Source organism: Manduca sexta, chromosome 4, assembly GCF_014839805.1.
Source record: "Manduca sexta isolate Smith_Timp_Sample1 chromosome 4, JHU_Msex_v1.0, whole genome shotgun sequence".
Lineage (NCBI taxonomy): Eukaryota > Metazoa > Arthropoda > Insecta > Lepidoptera > Sphingidae > Manduca > Manduca sexta.
In genome coordinates, this window is record NC_051118.1 from 7,603,217 (window position 1) to 7,618,298 (window position 15,082).

Below are 15,082 nucleotides of genomic sequence, written 5' to 3' on the forward strand. Positions count from 1 at the left end.
TTTGTTGTCATAAAACAGAGAATATTTCATTTGTTTTGGAAGATGTTTTTCTTAGTATAATATGCCTACTAAAGATAGGGGATAGTATTATCGTACATTAAATTATAGTTTATTTTAACTTATGACTGCCTCGGTGGCGTAGTTGTACTGCATGCGCGGTACAGCAGCGTTCTGAGGTCCTGGGTTCCAATCCCGGGTCGGGCAGTGATATTTGGGTTTTTCTGCTCAGTATCAGCCTGGAGTCTGGAATTTGCCCGATATGGTGATATGCTCCTATCACATCATGGGATGGAACACAATTGACGATAAATGGGTGCCCTAGTTGCGCCTCTGCATAACCCATCAGGGATTAATGCGTGATGTGTGTTCGTTTGTTTTTATTTTATTTATTTTAACTTAAAGTTACTAACAACTAATTTTATTTCATTGTAAATGTTTTAACATTATATTCCTCAATACAGATATGTGCGAACGTCACACACAACAGAAATGGACGGGCAAACGCCACACAAATCGATGGCCAATGGTAAGCTTACCTCGCCCACGTACGCCACCAAGACAGTAATACCGGAAGACGATAGACCAGACGTGAGGAAACTGAAGCGCGTGCACAGAATGTACGAAGGCCCGAACATTATCGAATCCAGAGGTATAGTCCACCCAGAGACCAGGGAAATTCTGACTGTGGGTCAGGCCATAAGCATGAGGATACTAGATGTCAGAACGGGAAGGCTTCTCTCCTCCCCTGACACGAGACAAACGATCACAATCGAACAAGCGGCACAAGAAGGTCTAATTGATCCTAAACTAGCCGCCAGATTAACAGGACCCTGCGGAATGACTGAAGACGGCAATGAGGTCACATTGCTTGAAGCGATACAAAGAGAACTGTACGATGCTGAGCAAGGACTTACAGACCCGGCGGAGAAGAGAATTAAGGTAACTGTCGAAGGAGACGCGCCGGGACAAGGAATGAGTATATCGGACGCGTTGAATCGCGGACAAGTTGATTTACAGAGAGGACTCTACAGGCTGCCTAATGGTAGCTATATCACCATCGCAGAGGCCTACCAGAGGGGCTACCTCATTTACAACGAGATTATAAAAATCAAATCGAGCGCTCTGTCTCTCTCAGACGCGATCAGTCAAGAATTAGTTGACAATAGCGGTTGGATTTTGGACAGGAATTCGGGCGAGAAATTCCAAATAGACGTGGCTATCGAAAATGAATTGATTAATCCGAATATTAGAGAAATCGTTGATCCCAAAAACGATACAAAAATAACGCTTGCTGAAGCTATTGAGAAGAATATTATCAATGTTAAAATCTCTAAATACGTACACAACGTGACTAAAGAAAAATTCACTTTCAAAGAAGCGGCGGTTAAGAGGTATATTTGTAAACCTATGACTCTTAAAGACGTGTGCGATAATAATCTCATGACGAATGACGGTAAGATCTTATCTCCAGCTAATAGGGTTCCTTTGAATATCCTTGAAGCTATTTCGGTAGGCGTTCTTGATAGTGACAGTGTTAAATGTATCACGGATACGACAACCGGCCAGCTTCTGACTTTATCAGAAGCTCTAGCTAACAAAATCATCCTCCATGATAACAAATTCAGGGATAACTTGACGGGAGAAATTTGTACTGTTCCCGAGGCGGTGGACCGCGGTCTTATCACTTCTGTATCGCAAAGATCCATTTTCGACATAGACGGATTTAGGGATCCCAAGACAGGCGAATTTATTTCATTCAATTTAGCCTTAAGCAAAGGTAACTACAAATACGCGAACGGCGAGACTTTTCTTAAATCCGAAAGCGGTGATTTCGTGTACTTAGAAGATTGTACTAAGGTAGCGATTGTTAGGCCAGAGGTCTTAGAAATGTTCAATAGAAAGATAGGCGTTTATGAAAACGGCAAAGAGCTGTCAGTGCTTGATGCTGTTTTCAAAAATATTCTCGATCCCAAAACGGGACATTTACTTGACGCTACGACTAAAAAGCCCATTCCATTTAACAAAGCTGTTGAGATTAACATGATTACGCCCGAAGGTGCTGCTCTGCTTAATTCTCTTTTAAACATTACTTTGACGTTACAAACGGTGACAAAGACTGTAAAGCGATACGTCACGGTAACTAATACTAGCGCTACACAGAGATCCGAGACCATTATTACGTTTGCTGAAGCAATAAGGCGTGGATTGATTGACGAGAATACACAAACATTCACAGATCCTACTACAGGAACCGTATTCCCAATCCAACAAGCATTAGACGAAGGTTTATTAGGCGTGGAGAAGAACGAACCCCGCGTGGTACACATTTCCGATCGAGTAAGCAAAAAAGACATAATCCCCGGTCAGGTGGTTGAACTGAAAATAACTAAAAAGTCATTCATAAAAGACATGCCTCCTAGTCCTGAAAGTAAAGTGGAACGTGATAGTCGTCCGGAGACGGTTAAAAGCCCAGATTATACCATTCGCGAAATATCCCAACCTCGGGAAGGCCTTCATGAGATTAGGACTATCACCACAAAGTCTGTGGTAACTGAACCAACAGTTACCTCAATGACTATTAAGAAAAATACTATAGAACTGCCAAGTGGTGGATGGACGCTCAAAGACGCTATACAACAAAACCTCTTTGATCCGTCCACTGGCATGTTAGTTATTCCAGGCACAGACAGGATTTTAGACTTGGAAGAGGCGGTCAAACTTAACATTATTAACCCGGAATCAGTTAAGGTTCTAGATCCAAAAACTAGAAAGGAAGTTCCGTTAGATAAAGCTCTTGAATTGCGTATTATTGATAATGTAGGACGGTATAAGTACATTACAGAGACAATAACCATGGTAGAAGCTATCGAACGTAAATATATTATTTTCATTCACCTGATCAAATCAACGTCTTCCCAAAAGGTAATAACTATTACGTCAGTAGCTGGCATGCCGGACAAAATGGAAATTTCTGAAATGACAGACATTCCTCAGGATGCTACGTCAGAAGATCAATCTGCTTTAGAACCCGTCCAAGTAGCTCACGGGGTTATCTTTGATCCTTCAACTGCGTTAGTCATATCTACCACCTCCGGTGTGTCAGAAAACATTCTAGAGGCTGTAGACCGCGGAGTAGTTCCTTACAGTTCGGTGAAAGTAGTCGAACCCAACACTGGCAGGGCAATTACACTCAAGGAAGCGATGAATAGAGGAATAGTTGATAATAGAACAGGGGAGTACAGGGATAGTTCGGGTAAGAAAATAAGTTTAGTAGATGCAGCCAAAGTAGGTCTCTTGGTTGTAGTAGGAGCGCCATTAGTCGCAGCTACTAAAGTTATTCAGGTAGTTAAGAGTACCATGGTAGTAGACCCGCAAACCGGCGAGAATATACCAATGGAAGTCGCTTTCGAACGTGGTTTGGTCGACGCCGCCACATACAAAAAATATGAGGAATCTATTCGTGACAGAACACCTGAAACTGACTCAGAACATGACGTAAAGACTACTGTAACTGAAAAAGTAACAGTTTCCCAATACACTACAACGACCTCTCCTGCAGGAACCACCACTGTAACGGTCGTCGTTGACCCGGTCACTGGTGAGAGATTGCCTATAGAAGTGGCGTATGAGAGAGGACTCATTGATCCTATCTCTTACAAGAAATATGAGCTATCTGTCAAAGACAGGTCGCCAGAAACCGCCACCTATCAGGATATAAAATCTCCCAGTACCAGCTCAGTAACCTTCACGCAGGTTACTAAATCCACACCTGAAACCGTGGTGACGACAGTGATGGATCCCAGGACGGGGAAACAAATTTCAATGGATGTTGCGTTTGAACGTGGTTTGATTGACGCTGCCACTTACAAATTGTATAAAGAATCTATCGAAATTGTACCTGGGTCGGCGAAAACTGCTCCCGGTACCAGCACTGTTACCATTTCCCAAACTACTTCTAAACCATTGTCGGTTGGCGCTGCTGTATCTGAAGGATTCATTACAGTGGAAGCCATACAAAATAGCTTGTCTGCTGAAAACAGAAGACCTATCGAGGCAATCACGGCCGAAAAGAAGGCACGTCCTTCTGACGTCATTCAAATTATCAAAACCAATATCAAACCTAAATATAAAATCAATATCGCTAGGGAAAGTACCCCTGAAAGACCAATCCTAGAGAGTAAGCCTATCGTCTTACAGAAACTTAGGAAGCGCGTAATGACGCCTCAGGACGCTTTAGAAAAATGTTTACTTGATAAGGAAACGGCTAAAGTGCTTGAGGCTGTTAAAATATATAAAGATGAAAATGGTTCTCCCATCACATTAGGTAGGGCAATCGAAATAGGTTTGGTCGATGAAAATAAGGGTAAAATCACAGACCCAGTACGCGGAGACATTGTTACTATAAAAGAGGCGTTGAAACGAGGAATTCTAGATGCTGATGGTCAAGACGAGGTGTTAATTCCCTTGGCTAGAGCTCTTTCGATTCCAGAAGTTCTCGAACAGGGTTTGTTAGATCCTGTAACAGGTAAAATCATTCATCCCGAAACCGGTAGTCTTCTGACATTAAGAGAAGCTATTATTTGTGAAATTGTAGATCCATTAACTTCCGTGATTGTCGCTCCCGGTAAGAAAGTAACACTTGAAGAAGCTATTGAACGTAATCTCATTGATAATGATAAAAACGTAGTTAAGACTACCGACGGTCCATTAGATTTAGTCGCTGCTGTCAATGCTCGGGTATTCCCCGAAACAGAACCTCTGAAGTCATTTGAAGAGATACCCCCCGCCGCAATGACTCTTAACATTGCCATTAAAAAACACCTCATCAATCCCCATACTGGTGAAATAAAACACCCACTCACAAGCGAAATCATTCCTTTGGATGATGCTGTGAAACGTGATTTGATTATGGCTATACCTTATCCTCAATCGTCACAGACTGTAACATTAGAGAAAGCTCTTGAAACAGGTGCTGTCAATCTCAAACACGCTACATTTACACGACCTGATACTCAAGAAGTTATTCCTATTGACAAAGCTCTAGAAGAAGGTCTGCTGGCGGTGAAACCAAGCATTGACAGTGGCGTCGTTACAACAATCACAGAGACCTTTACGTCTCAACACACAATTACTACCAAAATGATAGAATTGCTTGCGGATTACGTTTTAGTTAGTGCTCATGAGGTTAAGAATACAAAAACCGGTGAAATTATTTCTATGGAGGAAGCCCGTCGGAAGGGCATAGTCAGGGATGAACAAACAAGCAAAGAACAGTTTATTACAAGCGATACAAACATAAGTTTCGAGGACGCTCTCAATCTCGGATACATTAATATCGAAGCGGGAACCTTCACTCACCCGAACACAGGCGAGACTGTCAGTATATCTGAAGCAGTTAGTAGCGGAATATTAAACACTGAAGTTCCATCTGATTCCGGTAAATCTTCTCCTAAGCGGAAAGAACTGGAAATGTTGGACCTTAACGAAGCATTTGAATTGTTGTTTGATGACAAAACACAGAAATTCAGGGATCCTAAATCGCCTAATAAAGTTATTACATTCAAGGAAGCCCTTGAAAGAAACGTCATTAATCCGGAATCTGTAATATACAATGTTGAAGCGGGAAAACCAGTTACATTGCAACAAGCACTAGATACTGGATTAATTGATAAGAAGACCGGTAAGCTGAAGGAGCCTAAAACCGGCAAATCGGTGGATATCAAAAATGCTGCTAAGATGGGCTTGATTGCTGTAGTTGCAGCTCCAGTTCTGGCTGGAATGGCGGTTGTTCAAGGTGCAAAGACTGTAACCAGTAAGATAATTCAACCTAAACCTGAAAAGGCAATCGAAGCACCAAGCAAAATAGTTCCGGCTGATAAGATTGTTAAGCATGATGTCATTACACCAAAAGAAAAGCCTGGAGTTACTAAACCGGGCCAAGTAGAACCTGTCAAAGAGCATATAATTAAATCCACAGTTATTGAAAAGCCCTCCAAGGTGGAGCCGCTTATACCTATCGCAAGTAAGAAAGATATACAAACAATTGCTCCAAAAGAAGTTCTCGAAGATGTACCAGAAAAAGAACTTACGAAGCAGAAACGTATTGTAAAAGAAGAGAAATTAGTATCAGATACAATTAAATCGGTTACGGACTTACTTCACTCAGAAACCCAGGCGTCTGCTATCGAACAGAGAACTATTGTAAGAGAATCTAAATTTCCTATCGATTTATCTGATGTTGATAAAATTAAACCTGCTGACAAAAAGGATACAAAACCAGTCGTACAAGAATTCCGACGAGTCACACCCGAAGGTGAAGAAATTGTCACAATCCTCAAAAAGTCCATTTCAATACCTTTTGGTACGTCAGACGACGAAATAGCTCCAAAATCTGAAGTTACGAAAGCAACTGAAGAATTACCATCTCATACGCAAATAGGAAAACCACATCCTACTCTGCAGGTAGAAGACGCAATTGTAAAAGATATGTCCGAGGAGACCAAAGAGAAACTACCGAAAGGAGTTGTCACACCCTCAGATAAACAAAGGCCTGTTCAAGAAGGAACAACAATTCAGGAGATCCGTGAGACTACACCAGATGGTGAAGTTACAACAATAATAAAAAACATTGTTACAACATCTGAACCTACACAATATGTTACAGAACATAAGAGCACTGTGACGACTACAACATCGTCTAAATTTACTACAGTTGAAATTAGTCAAGATGGCTCTAAATCTTACGTTGTCACTGAAGAAACCACTGATCCACGAGATGTTAGCGAAACAATTCTGCAAGGTGAACAAGTGCATCTTATTAAGACTCCTGATGAAACAGACAGAGTTGATGTGAAACCAACGCAATTGGTTCAAGAAAAATCACCTGTCAAAGAAGTTCTGACACTCGACAAACCCGTTAAAGAGCAACCAAAAGATAAAACTAGTCAATCTAAACCTGATTCCCTGAAACAGCTAACTCCCGAAACTGATAAAGTCCCACAAACGGTCATCGAAGTAGCACCAGGATTACTTTATGACCCTAAAACATCAGATGTTATTTCAGCTACTACAGGTGAAACTGCCGACTTACTCGAGGCTGTAAACAAAGGAAATATACCTTCTGAAAATGTTAAAGTCATAGAACCTACAACAGGTAAAGAAATAACATTAAAAGAGGCAATTAAGAAAGGTATCGTTGATGAGAAGACCGGAGAAGTTAAAGATAAATCTGGAAAGAAAGTAACTGTTGCAGATGCTGCTAAGATTGGACTTATAGCTGTGGTTGGTGCACCTATCTTGGCTGCTACTAAAATAATTGATGTTGTAATGAGCGCAGTTACCGATCCTAAGACTAGCGAAAAGGTAATAAAGGAAACAGTTACTAAATCGGGTACACAGTATGATGAATACATAACGGTACATACTTCAAGAGATGTGTCGACATCTGAAGTGACTGAAGTAGTTAGGAGCTTTGTGATTATAGACCCGAAGACAGGTGAACAAGTACCAATCGAAGAAGCTCATGAACGTGTTCTTGTTGATCCTGAAACCTATAAGGAATACCAACAAATTACACAAGCTCAGAGGCCCGATGAGCTAACTACTACAAAGGTGAGTGAAGTGGTTAGAACTATTTATATTGAAGATCCAAAGACAGGAGAAAAGGTACTCATAGAGGAAGCTCTGGAACGCGGTATTATTGACGAAGAAACTTACAGAGAATATAAGGAGGCTGCTAAGAGCACCACTCCCACTGAATCAGTGACAACGAAAGTTACTGAACTAGTAAAGACTGTCATCATAGACCCGAAAACAGGAGAAAAAGTACCACTAGAAGAGGCTCTAAACCTTGGTATTATCGACGAAGAAGCTTACAAACAATATCTAGAAGCTGCCAAAACAGGTTCACCTACTAAGATAACGAAATACACAGAATTGGCAACAACTCTCATTGTGGATCCGAAGACGGGTGAAAAAATTCCATTAGAGGACGCTTTAAAACAAAGACTTATAGATGAAGAAACTTACAAACAATATAAAGATGTTAAGTCTTCCCAAGAATTGGAATCCACTGCTGCTCAACTTATAAAGACTGTTATAGTAGATCCAAAAACAGGCGAAAAAGTACCTCTAGAAGAGGGTTTAAGGCGTGGTCTTATTGATGAAGAAACGTATAAACAATACAAAGAAGTTTCTATAATAAGCTCGCCATCAAAATCGACGACGACGGTTACGGACCTCGTAAAAACAGTAATTGTAGATCCTAAAACAGGGGAAAAGATACCTTTAGAAGAAGCTGTAAACCGCGGTCTTATTGACGAAGAAACATATAAGCAATACCAAGGCGTTACAATCACTGGCACTCGCACAGACACGGTTACTACACAACTAACAGAGTTCGTTAAAACCGTTATTGTAGACCCCAAGACAGGAGAAAAGCTACCCTTAGACGAAGCTCTAAATCGGGGATTAATTGATAAAGATACTTATGAACAGTACAAGGCAACTGAGAAAACAATGACTCCATCAGAATCAGTGACGACTAAAGTAACGGGTGTTGTAAAAACTATTGTATTTATTGACCCAAAAACCGGCGAAAAAGTTGATATAGAAGAAGCTCACAAACGCGGACTTATTGATGAAGATACGTATAAGCAACACAAAGATGCTATCATTACTGAGTCGCCAACAAAGATTAGTAAAATCACTGACGTTGTAAAAACTGTTATCATTGTAGATCCAAAGACCGGTGAAAAGGTGCCTCTAGACGATGCTCTTCAACGAGGTCTTATCGACCATGCAACTTATAAACAATATCAAGAATCGACCAAAGCTGGTACGCCTCAAGACTTTGAAATCAAAACATCAGACGTTATTAGCAGCGTTCTTATTGTGGATCCTAATACCGGTGAAAAAGTACCTTTGGATGAAGCTCTTAAACGAGGCCTCATTGACCCAGATACGTATGAGCAATACGTAAAGGCTGCGGAAGCTGGAACGTCGGAAGCAATTATGGGTGTAACTGAAGTCAAGAAAGCAATTCTTATAGTAGATCCCAAGACTGGAGAGAAAATACCTATCGATAAGGCGCTTGAACTCGGCTTAATAGACTTTGAAACATATGAAAAATTCGTTAATGCTGCAAGCGGAGATGAACCATCTGATTTGAGTATACCAATGACTACAGAAGTAGTGAAGACGGTTTTGGTGGAAGATCCAAAAACGGGTGAGAAGATCCCATTAGAAGAAGCCGTTAAACGAGGAATTATTGATGAGCCAACTGGTAAGAAGGTTGATGAAGCTATCAAAGCAAATGTTCCTGAAGACCAGCTAGTTAAAATGATTCCTAGAGGTATAACATTCACCCAGGAGGTTGTCGAACGCCATGTAACAAGTAAAACAATTACACGACCCGGTGAAATAGTCATCACCGAAACAACGCAAATAAGGCCCACTATCACTGAATCTATAACAACAGTCGAACAAAAAGTGCTAGAGTTTGAAGGTCCAACACACACTACCATTCACGATGGAAAAACAGTGTCCGCTATGCTCATTGATGCGGAAAGGCAGCCTCTTAGAATTATTGACGAAATTACCGAACAAAACGTAACCAAAGAAAAGGCTATTCCCGTAAAGCCTTTGTACGAGAACATTCCGCTTATTGATGCTATTGCTCAGGGTAAAATAGAACCTAAAGTTTGTAGAATCATTGTCAACGGTGTGGAGTCGCCTCTAACTGTTCAAGATTCTTTGGAACAAGAGCAAATAAGCCGATTCTCTCCCGTTGACGTCATGTCAAAGAACTGCGTTGTATTACGGGAGTCCAAACCATCTTATTGCGTTGCTATTTCACATAGGCTTACCCCAGAAGAGTTATCGGAGATGGGTGTGTATGACATAGAAAAAGGCATATTCTTGAATCCCGAGACTGGTGCTAAGATATCATTTGAGGAACTCGTTTACGGCTTACAAATTTTCGACCCCGAATCCATTTTAGTGAAAGATTTAGGTTCCAAATCTGACAATTATATCACTTTCGACGAAGCCATCGCTAGGCCCATCATAGACAAAACCACCGGTCACATGGTCAATCCTAAAACAGGCAAACGCGTGCCTTTCCTAGAATGTATACAGTTAGGTTGGATAGTAGAGAAACCAGAAGACGTTTCGGTCCCGGAACAGGTCACGATAGAATCAGCTTTCGAACAAGGCATTTACAACCCTAAGACATTAGAAATCACTGACGTAAAGACAGGCGAATTAGTGCCTATTGGTAAAGCCGTCGAAAAGGGACTCGTAGACCAAGAATCATTGTTGGTCCGGGTACCACGCACTAATGAAGCCATTCCTTTGTCAGACGCCATCGACCGTGGTGACGTCAAAATTGAAGAAGGCGTGATAACTGTAACTGAAACACGCGAAGTAGTAGAGGTATCGGTTGCTATCAAACGTGGTGTAATCAGCATTTCGCGCAGAGCCATCTCCATTGAAGCCGTTATTGTCAACGAAATGTACGAATCTAAGTCGGGCAAGATCATTGACAGAATGACTGACCAAATGGTCACAGTAGGTGACGCTGTTGATAGGAATATTATTCATCCCACTATCTCAGAAATTAAAGATACGGCTTCAGAGAAGTTTGTTTCGCTGGCTGAAGCTTTAGATAAACGCATAATTGATCCTGAAACTGGTAGAGTTAGAGACATAAAGACTGGTAAAGACATTCCATTAGACGATGCACTGAAGAAGGGTTTGGTTGCTACAAAAGCGGTCACCTTCTCTTTGTTTGATATTATTGAATTAGGCTATTACAACCCAGAAACGGGCAAAATTCTGAATCCCAAGACTGGTAAGATTATTTCTCTTAAGCAGGCCATTGACGAGAACCTTGTAGATCCCACTGACGTGACAGTCAAAGACGATAAAACTGAATCAGTTGTGCCGTTTGACCAAGCTGTAAAATCTGGTTTGGTAGACTTAGAACAAGGCATTATCACTTCTCCGGTTACCAATCTGAAAGACGCCCTTGATAAGGGATACCTCTTGAGTGACAAGAAGCCTTGGACCCTACAAGAAGGTTTGGTTCAAGGTATTTATGACCCTGAAACTGGTCTTCTGACCATCAACAACAAGACCATGACTCTCGATGACGCTATTAAGATCGGTAATATTGATCCAGAAGCATTGACCATTAGGAACTCTGTGACTGGAGAAATTATTACTTTAGCAGACGCAATTAAAATAGGTATTATTGATTCTAGGGAAGGTAAATTCAAAGATCCCATACATGGAAATAAGATTTCGCTCACGGACGCCTCGGAACGTGGCTTAATTCTACCAGCCAAGCGTAAACTCAGTTTGCCCGAGGCTGTTTTTAAAGGCTTTTACGATCCTAAAACAGGCAAATTCACACATCCTCAAAGTAAGGACAAGATCCAAATGGATAGGGCTATAAGGAAGCGTATGATTGATCCACAATCCACGTTAGTGCACGTCGCAGGGAAAGTCTTGCCGTTCGAATTCGCTGTAGACAGGGGAATAATTGATAGTAGAACAGGTACAATCTTGCTAGGTGACGAAAAAGTAGATTTCCGTGAAGCGTTTGAAAGAGGTATTCTCGTAGAGGTCCGCAAACCTCTGTCACTGGTCGAAGCTATCGATAAAGGTGTGTACAACGAAATTACCGGCATGTTCATGGACCCACAGAGTGGCAAGAAATACACTCTCGCTGAGGCTATAAGGCTTAACCTTATCGATGCTCACTCAGTTCACATCCAAGACAACAGGTTAGGCAAATGGGATAAGATCACCCTCCCAGAATCCCTTGAAAGCGGTGTGATTGACGACCAAACTGGTAAAATTAGGAATATTAACAATGACAATGAGGAGATTACGTTACGTAAAGCGTTCGAAATAGGTCTGTTAGTAGATAGCAAAGCTCCTATCAGCCTTCAGAGAGCGTTACACCAAGGATTATATGACGATACTACAGGCAAAATCATTGATCCAGCCACCAACCGTAAAATCACCCTGCATGAGGCAATTAGGCGGTCTATTATTAGTCCCAAATACCTTTGCTATTTCGACAAGAAGTCTGAAAAACCTCTATCTCTGGCAGAATGTTGTCGTAGCGAGATTATTGATAGGAGAAGTGGCAAGTTCCACGAACCAGGGTCTGATGTCCAAATTCCTCTGTCTGAGGCGATGAGTTTAGGCCTTATAGTAGACATTGAAAGCGCAAGTTTCACTTTGTATGAGACACTAGCGATGGACATGTACGATATTACTGAGCTCGTATTTGTACATCCAGTAAGCGAAAGAAAGATCTCACTTAAGACAGCCATCGAAGAGGAATTAGTCAATCCTCAAACATCCTTAGTCAAACACATTCCTTCGAGCAAATACATTAAATTAGACGAAGCTATTCAAAGCGGTATTATAGATGATGAAAATAACGTTTACGTTCTACCTAACGGTAATCAAATCAATTTATTAGACGCTAAACACCGCGGCCTTATTGTCACTACTAAGAAAAATCTGAGCCTCGAAGAAATTATAAGGAATGGTTTGTTCCGAGCCGACAACGGCAAGATCGTTGACCCTAACACTAACGAGTTTGTTGACATCAACAAGGCTATTGAAATTGGGCTTCTAAATCCTGAATCGACGGTTGTCAAGGATAGCTTTACGAATAAATTCAACCCGTTGCCGTTGGCTATTCAACGCGGTGATGTAGACGTTGCTAAGGGTAGAGTCTTAGACACTAAAGCAAAGAAAACATTCAGCTTAGACATTGCGTTCGATAAAGGACTTCTAGTTACCGTCATTCAGCCAATTACATCTCAAACGGTCACGCGACGTTACGTCACAGATTCCGCCGCGTCCAAAGAACCTGTCTTCAGGGAATTCACGTTAGACGAAGCCATTAAATACGAATTTATCGATCCCGAAACTGCGGTTATAAAAGACCCACACAAGAACAAATACATTCCATTAAAATTAGGTATCTCTGAAGGTATTATCGATAAAAACGCTAAAGGTTCGTTCGATACTCAAAATAGAGCGCGCGCTCTTTGCTTCGTATTCGAAAACGGTTTGATTGTGTACGTCCGCGAACCTCTTACGTTTGAGCAAGCGATAGAAGATGGTCATCTTAATGTAGCCACCGCGCGATTTACTGATCCACATTCCAACGAAGTTTTAACGATAAAGGACGCGACATCACTAGGTTATATCGATGCAGACACAGCGCTCATCAAAGATAATCTCAAAAAGAGGTTAGTCAAACTCCCGGAGGCATTCCGTAAAGGCCTCATGGATGCCGAGAAAGGCAACATTCTCGACACAGAGACCTCTAAGCTACACACGCTGACAGCAGCGATCGAGAGTGGCTTACTCATGACGCCAAAGAAGAGCTTCAGTTTGATCGAAACAGTCAATTTCGGTATATACAATCCTACTACTGGAGCACTGAACGATCCGTTTATAACCACAAGCGTCATGGACAGAAAGAGGTTGAGTTTAGGCGAGGCGATCCAGCAAGGAATCGTTGACGCGTCTAGCACTGTCGTCAAAGACCCCGAAACAGGAAAGATATGGCCATTGGTACAAGCTATCGAACAGAAACTGGTCGATCCTGTGGAAGGAAAGCTCATTATTGATCCGACCAAAGGAATCAGTCTCGATTTAGTCAAAGCTCTGAAGAAGGGATACTTGCTGCCAGCAGAAACGAGGGTAAGTGTATCCGAATACGCTTTTATTGTGCTTCTATCGAGCGATGGTGTTGCTTTATGTTTCCTGTTTCCATTCTTACTAGGTAACTATTATCTTAAGCGTTTGGCTTCGAACATTTGGCATGGCACGACACCCACGTACTCTCATAGTGTCGACTGACTGGGATACATGCGTTATACCATGGTGACGTCACAGTGTACATGTGGCATACATTATAACGACCAACATCAAAGTCCATTTTTACTTTATTACAAAATAGATTTAGTTGAGAGTAGTTACGCACATTCTATACACACGTTGAGTTTTTAATTTTCTGTAACAGCTTGATACACTTCATTAGGCGTGTAGTTTTACTATACTGTGATACTTGCGTGCCTTGTGTCGTCCTAGATGCTAAGTACAGGTCCACGGCGGCCGCCGGCGCCGCCCGAGCGCGCGGTGACGCCGGCGGTCCCGATGTGTGCTTACACCCATTTTATAAGGCTCGATGTATGTTGTTTTTTATTTCCAGCCGTTGCCTGCGATGCTAAAGAACCCTTTTGAGCTAAATCGTGAATGCTTGCCTGTGAGGGATCATATTAACGACGATATAGACAACAATCACCGTTTCGCCAAATACCTAACCTCCCATAATCACTTTGTGCTAAGAGTTTGCGCGGGATACGCGTACGACGCACGTCGCTCGCTCCCGTTACGCTTTACGTTCGCTTCCTCATAAAAAAGCCAGTGTACTATGACTGCTGGTGTCGTCCCGTTAAAGTTATATCTATAGTTCGAAATACTCATTCCTCGGAGCCGGTGCTCGGTGGACGCATGGTCGCGCTGCCATAAATAACGAATGGTATAAAAGTTACCGCAAAACATGTACGTCAGGTAGTATTTATTCATTATCGTTTAATTTAAAATGATACGTCATGTGGAGGCTTCATTTCATCAAGCATTCATTCATTTAACTGCAATTATTATTGTATAAGTATGACGTCATAGTATCACGCTGTATAAACGACATCTACAGCGTGATGTTTGATGAAATAAAGTCTCGTTAAATTTCCTTATTTTCCTTCTAAATGTAAATCCGTCCGATATTACATGTAAATTCTATTTTTAAACATTTCCTACGACGTCTGTCTCACTTATCTTTTATTTTACAAAAATACCTTTAAGTTTCAGATTACAAAATATGTAAGGTACTCTATACTTTTTTACTCTTTAACAATTAACTCTAATCAAAACAGTTTATTTTAAACGTATCGGTTTAATACCATTATACGGATACCGGGGGGTGTGTCGACTTGTGACATTTTGGCACACCCTTCCCACACGCTTGCATGTACAGCTTCTAGCA

General features: G+C 41.5%; 1 protein-coding gene across 25 annotated transcripts in view; it reads left to right on the plus strand.

Moving 5' to 3' along the window:
- Window positions 1–15,082, plus strand: part of LOC115452387 (dystonin) — a 245,921-nt gene that overhangs the window by 171,518 nt on the left and 59,321 nt on the right. For 22 of the 25 annotated variants that reach the window (XM_037440549.1, XM_037440503.1, XM_037440458.1 and 19 more), the window contains one exon: window positions 462–13,737. The exons of 2 other annotated variants lie outside the window; for them this stretch is intronic. In XM_037440549.1, the coding sequence (XP_037296446.1) occupies window positions 462–13,737 (13,276 nt within the window). The remainder of the gene's footprint in view (window positions 1–461; window positions 13,738–15,082) is intronic. One more of the 25 variants, XM_037440541.1, reaches the window with a different exon arrangement.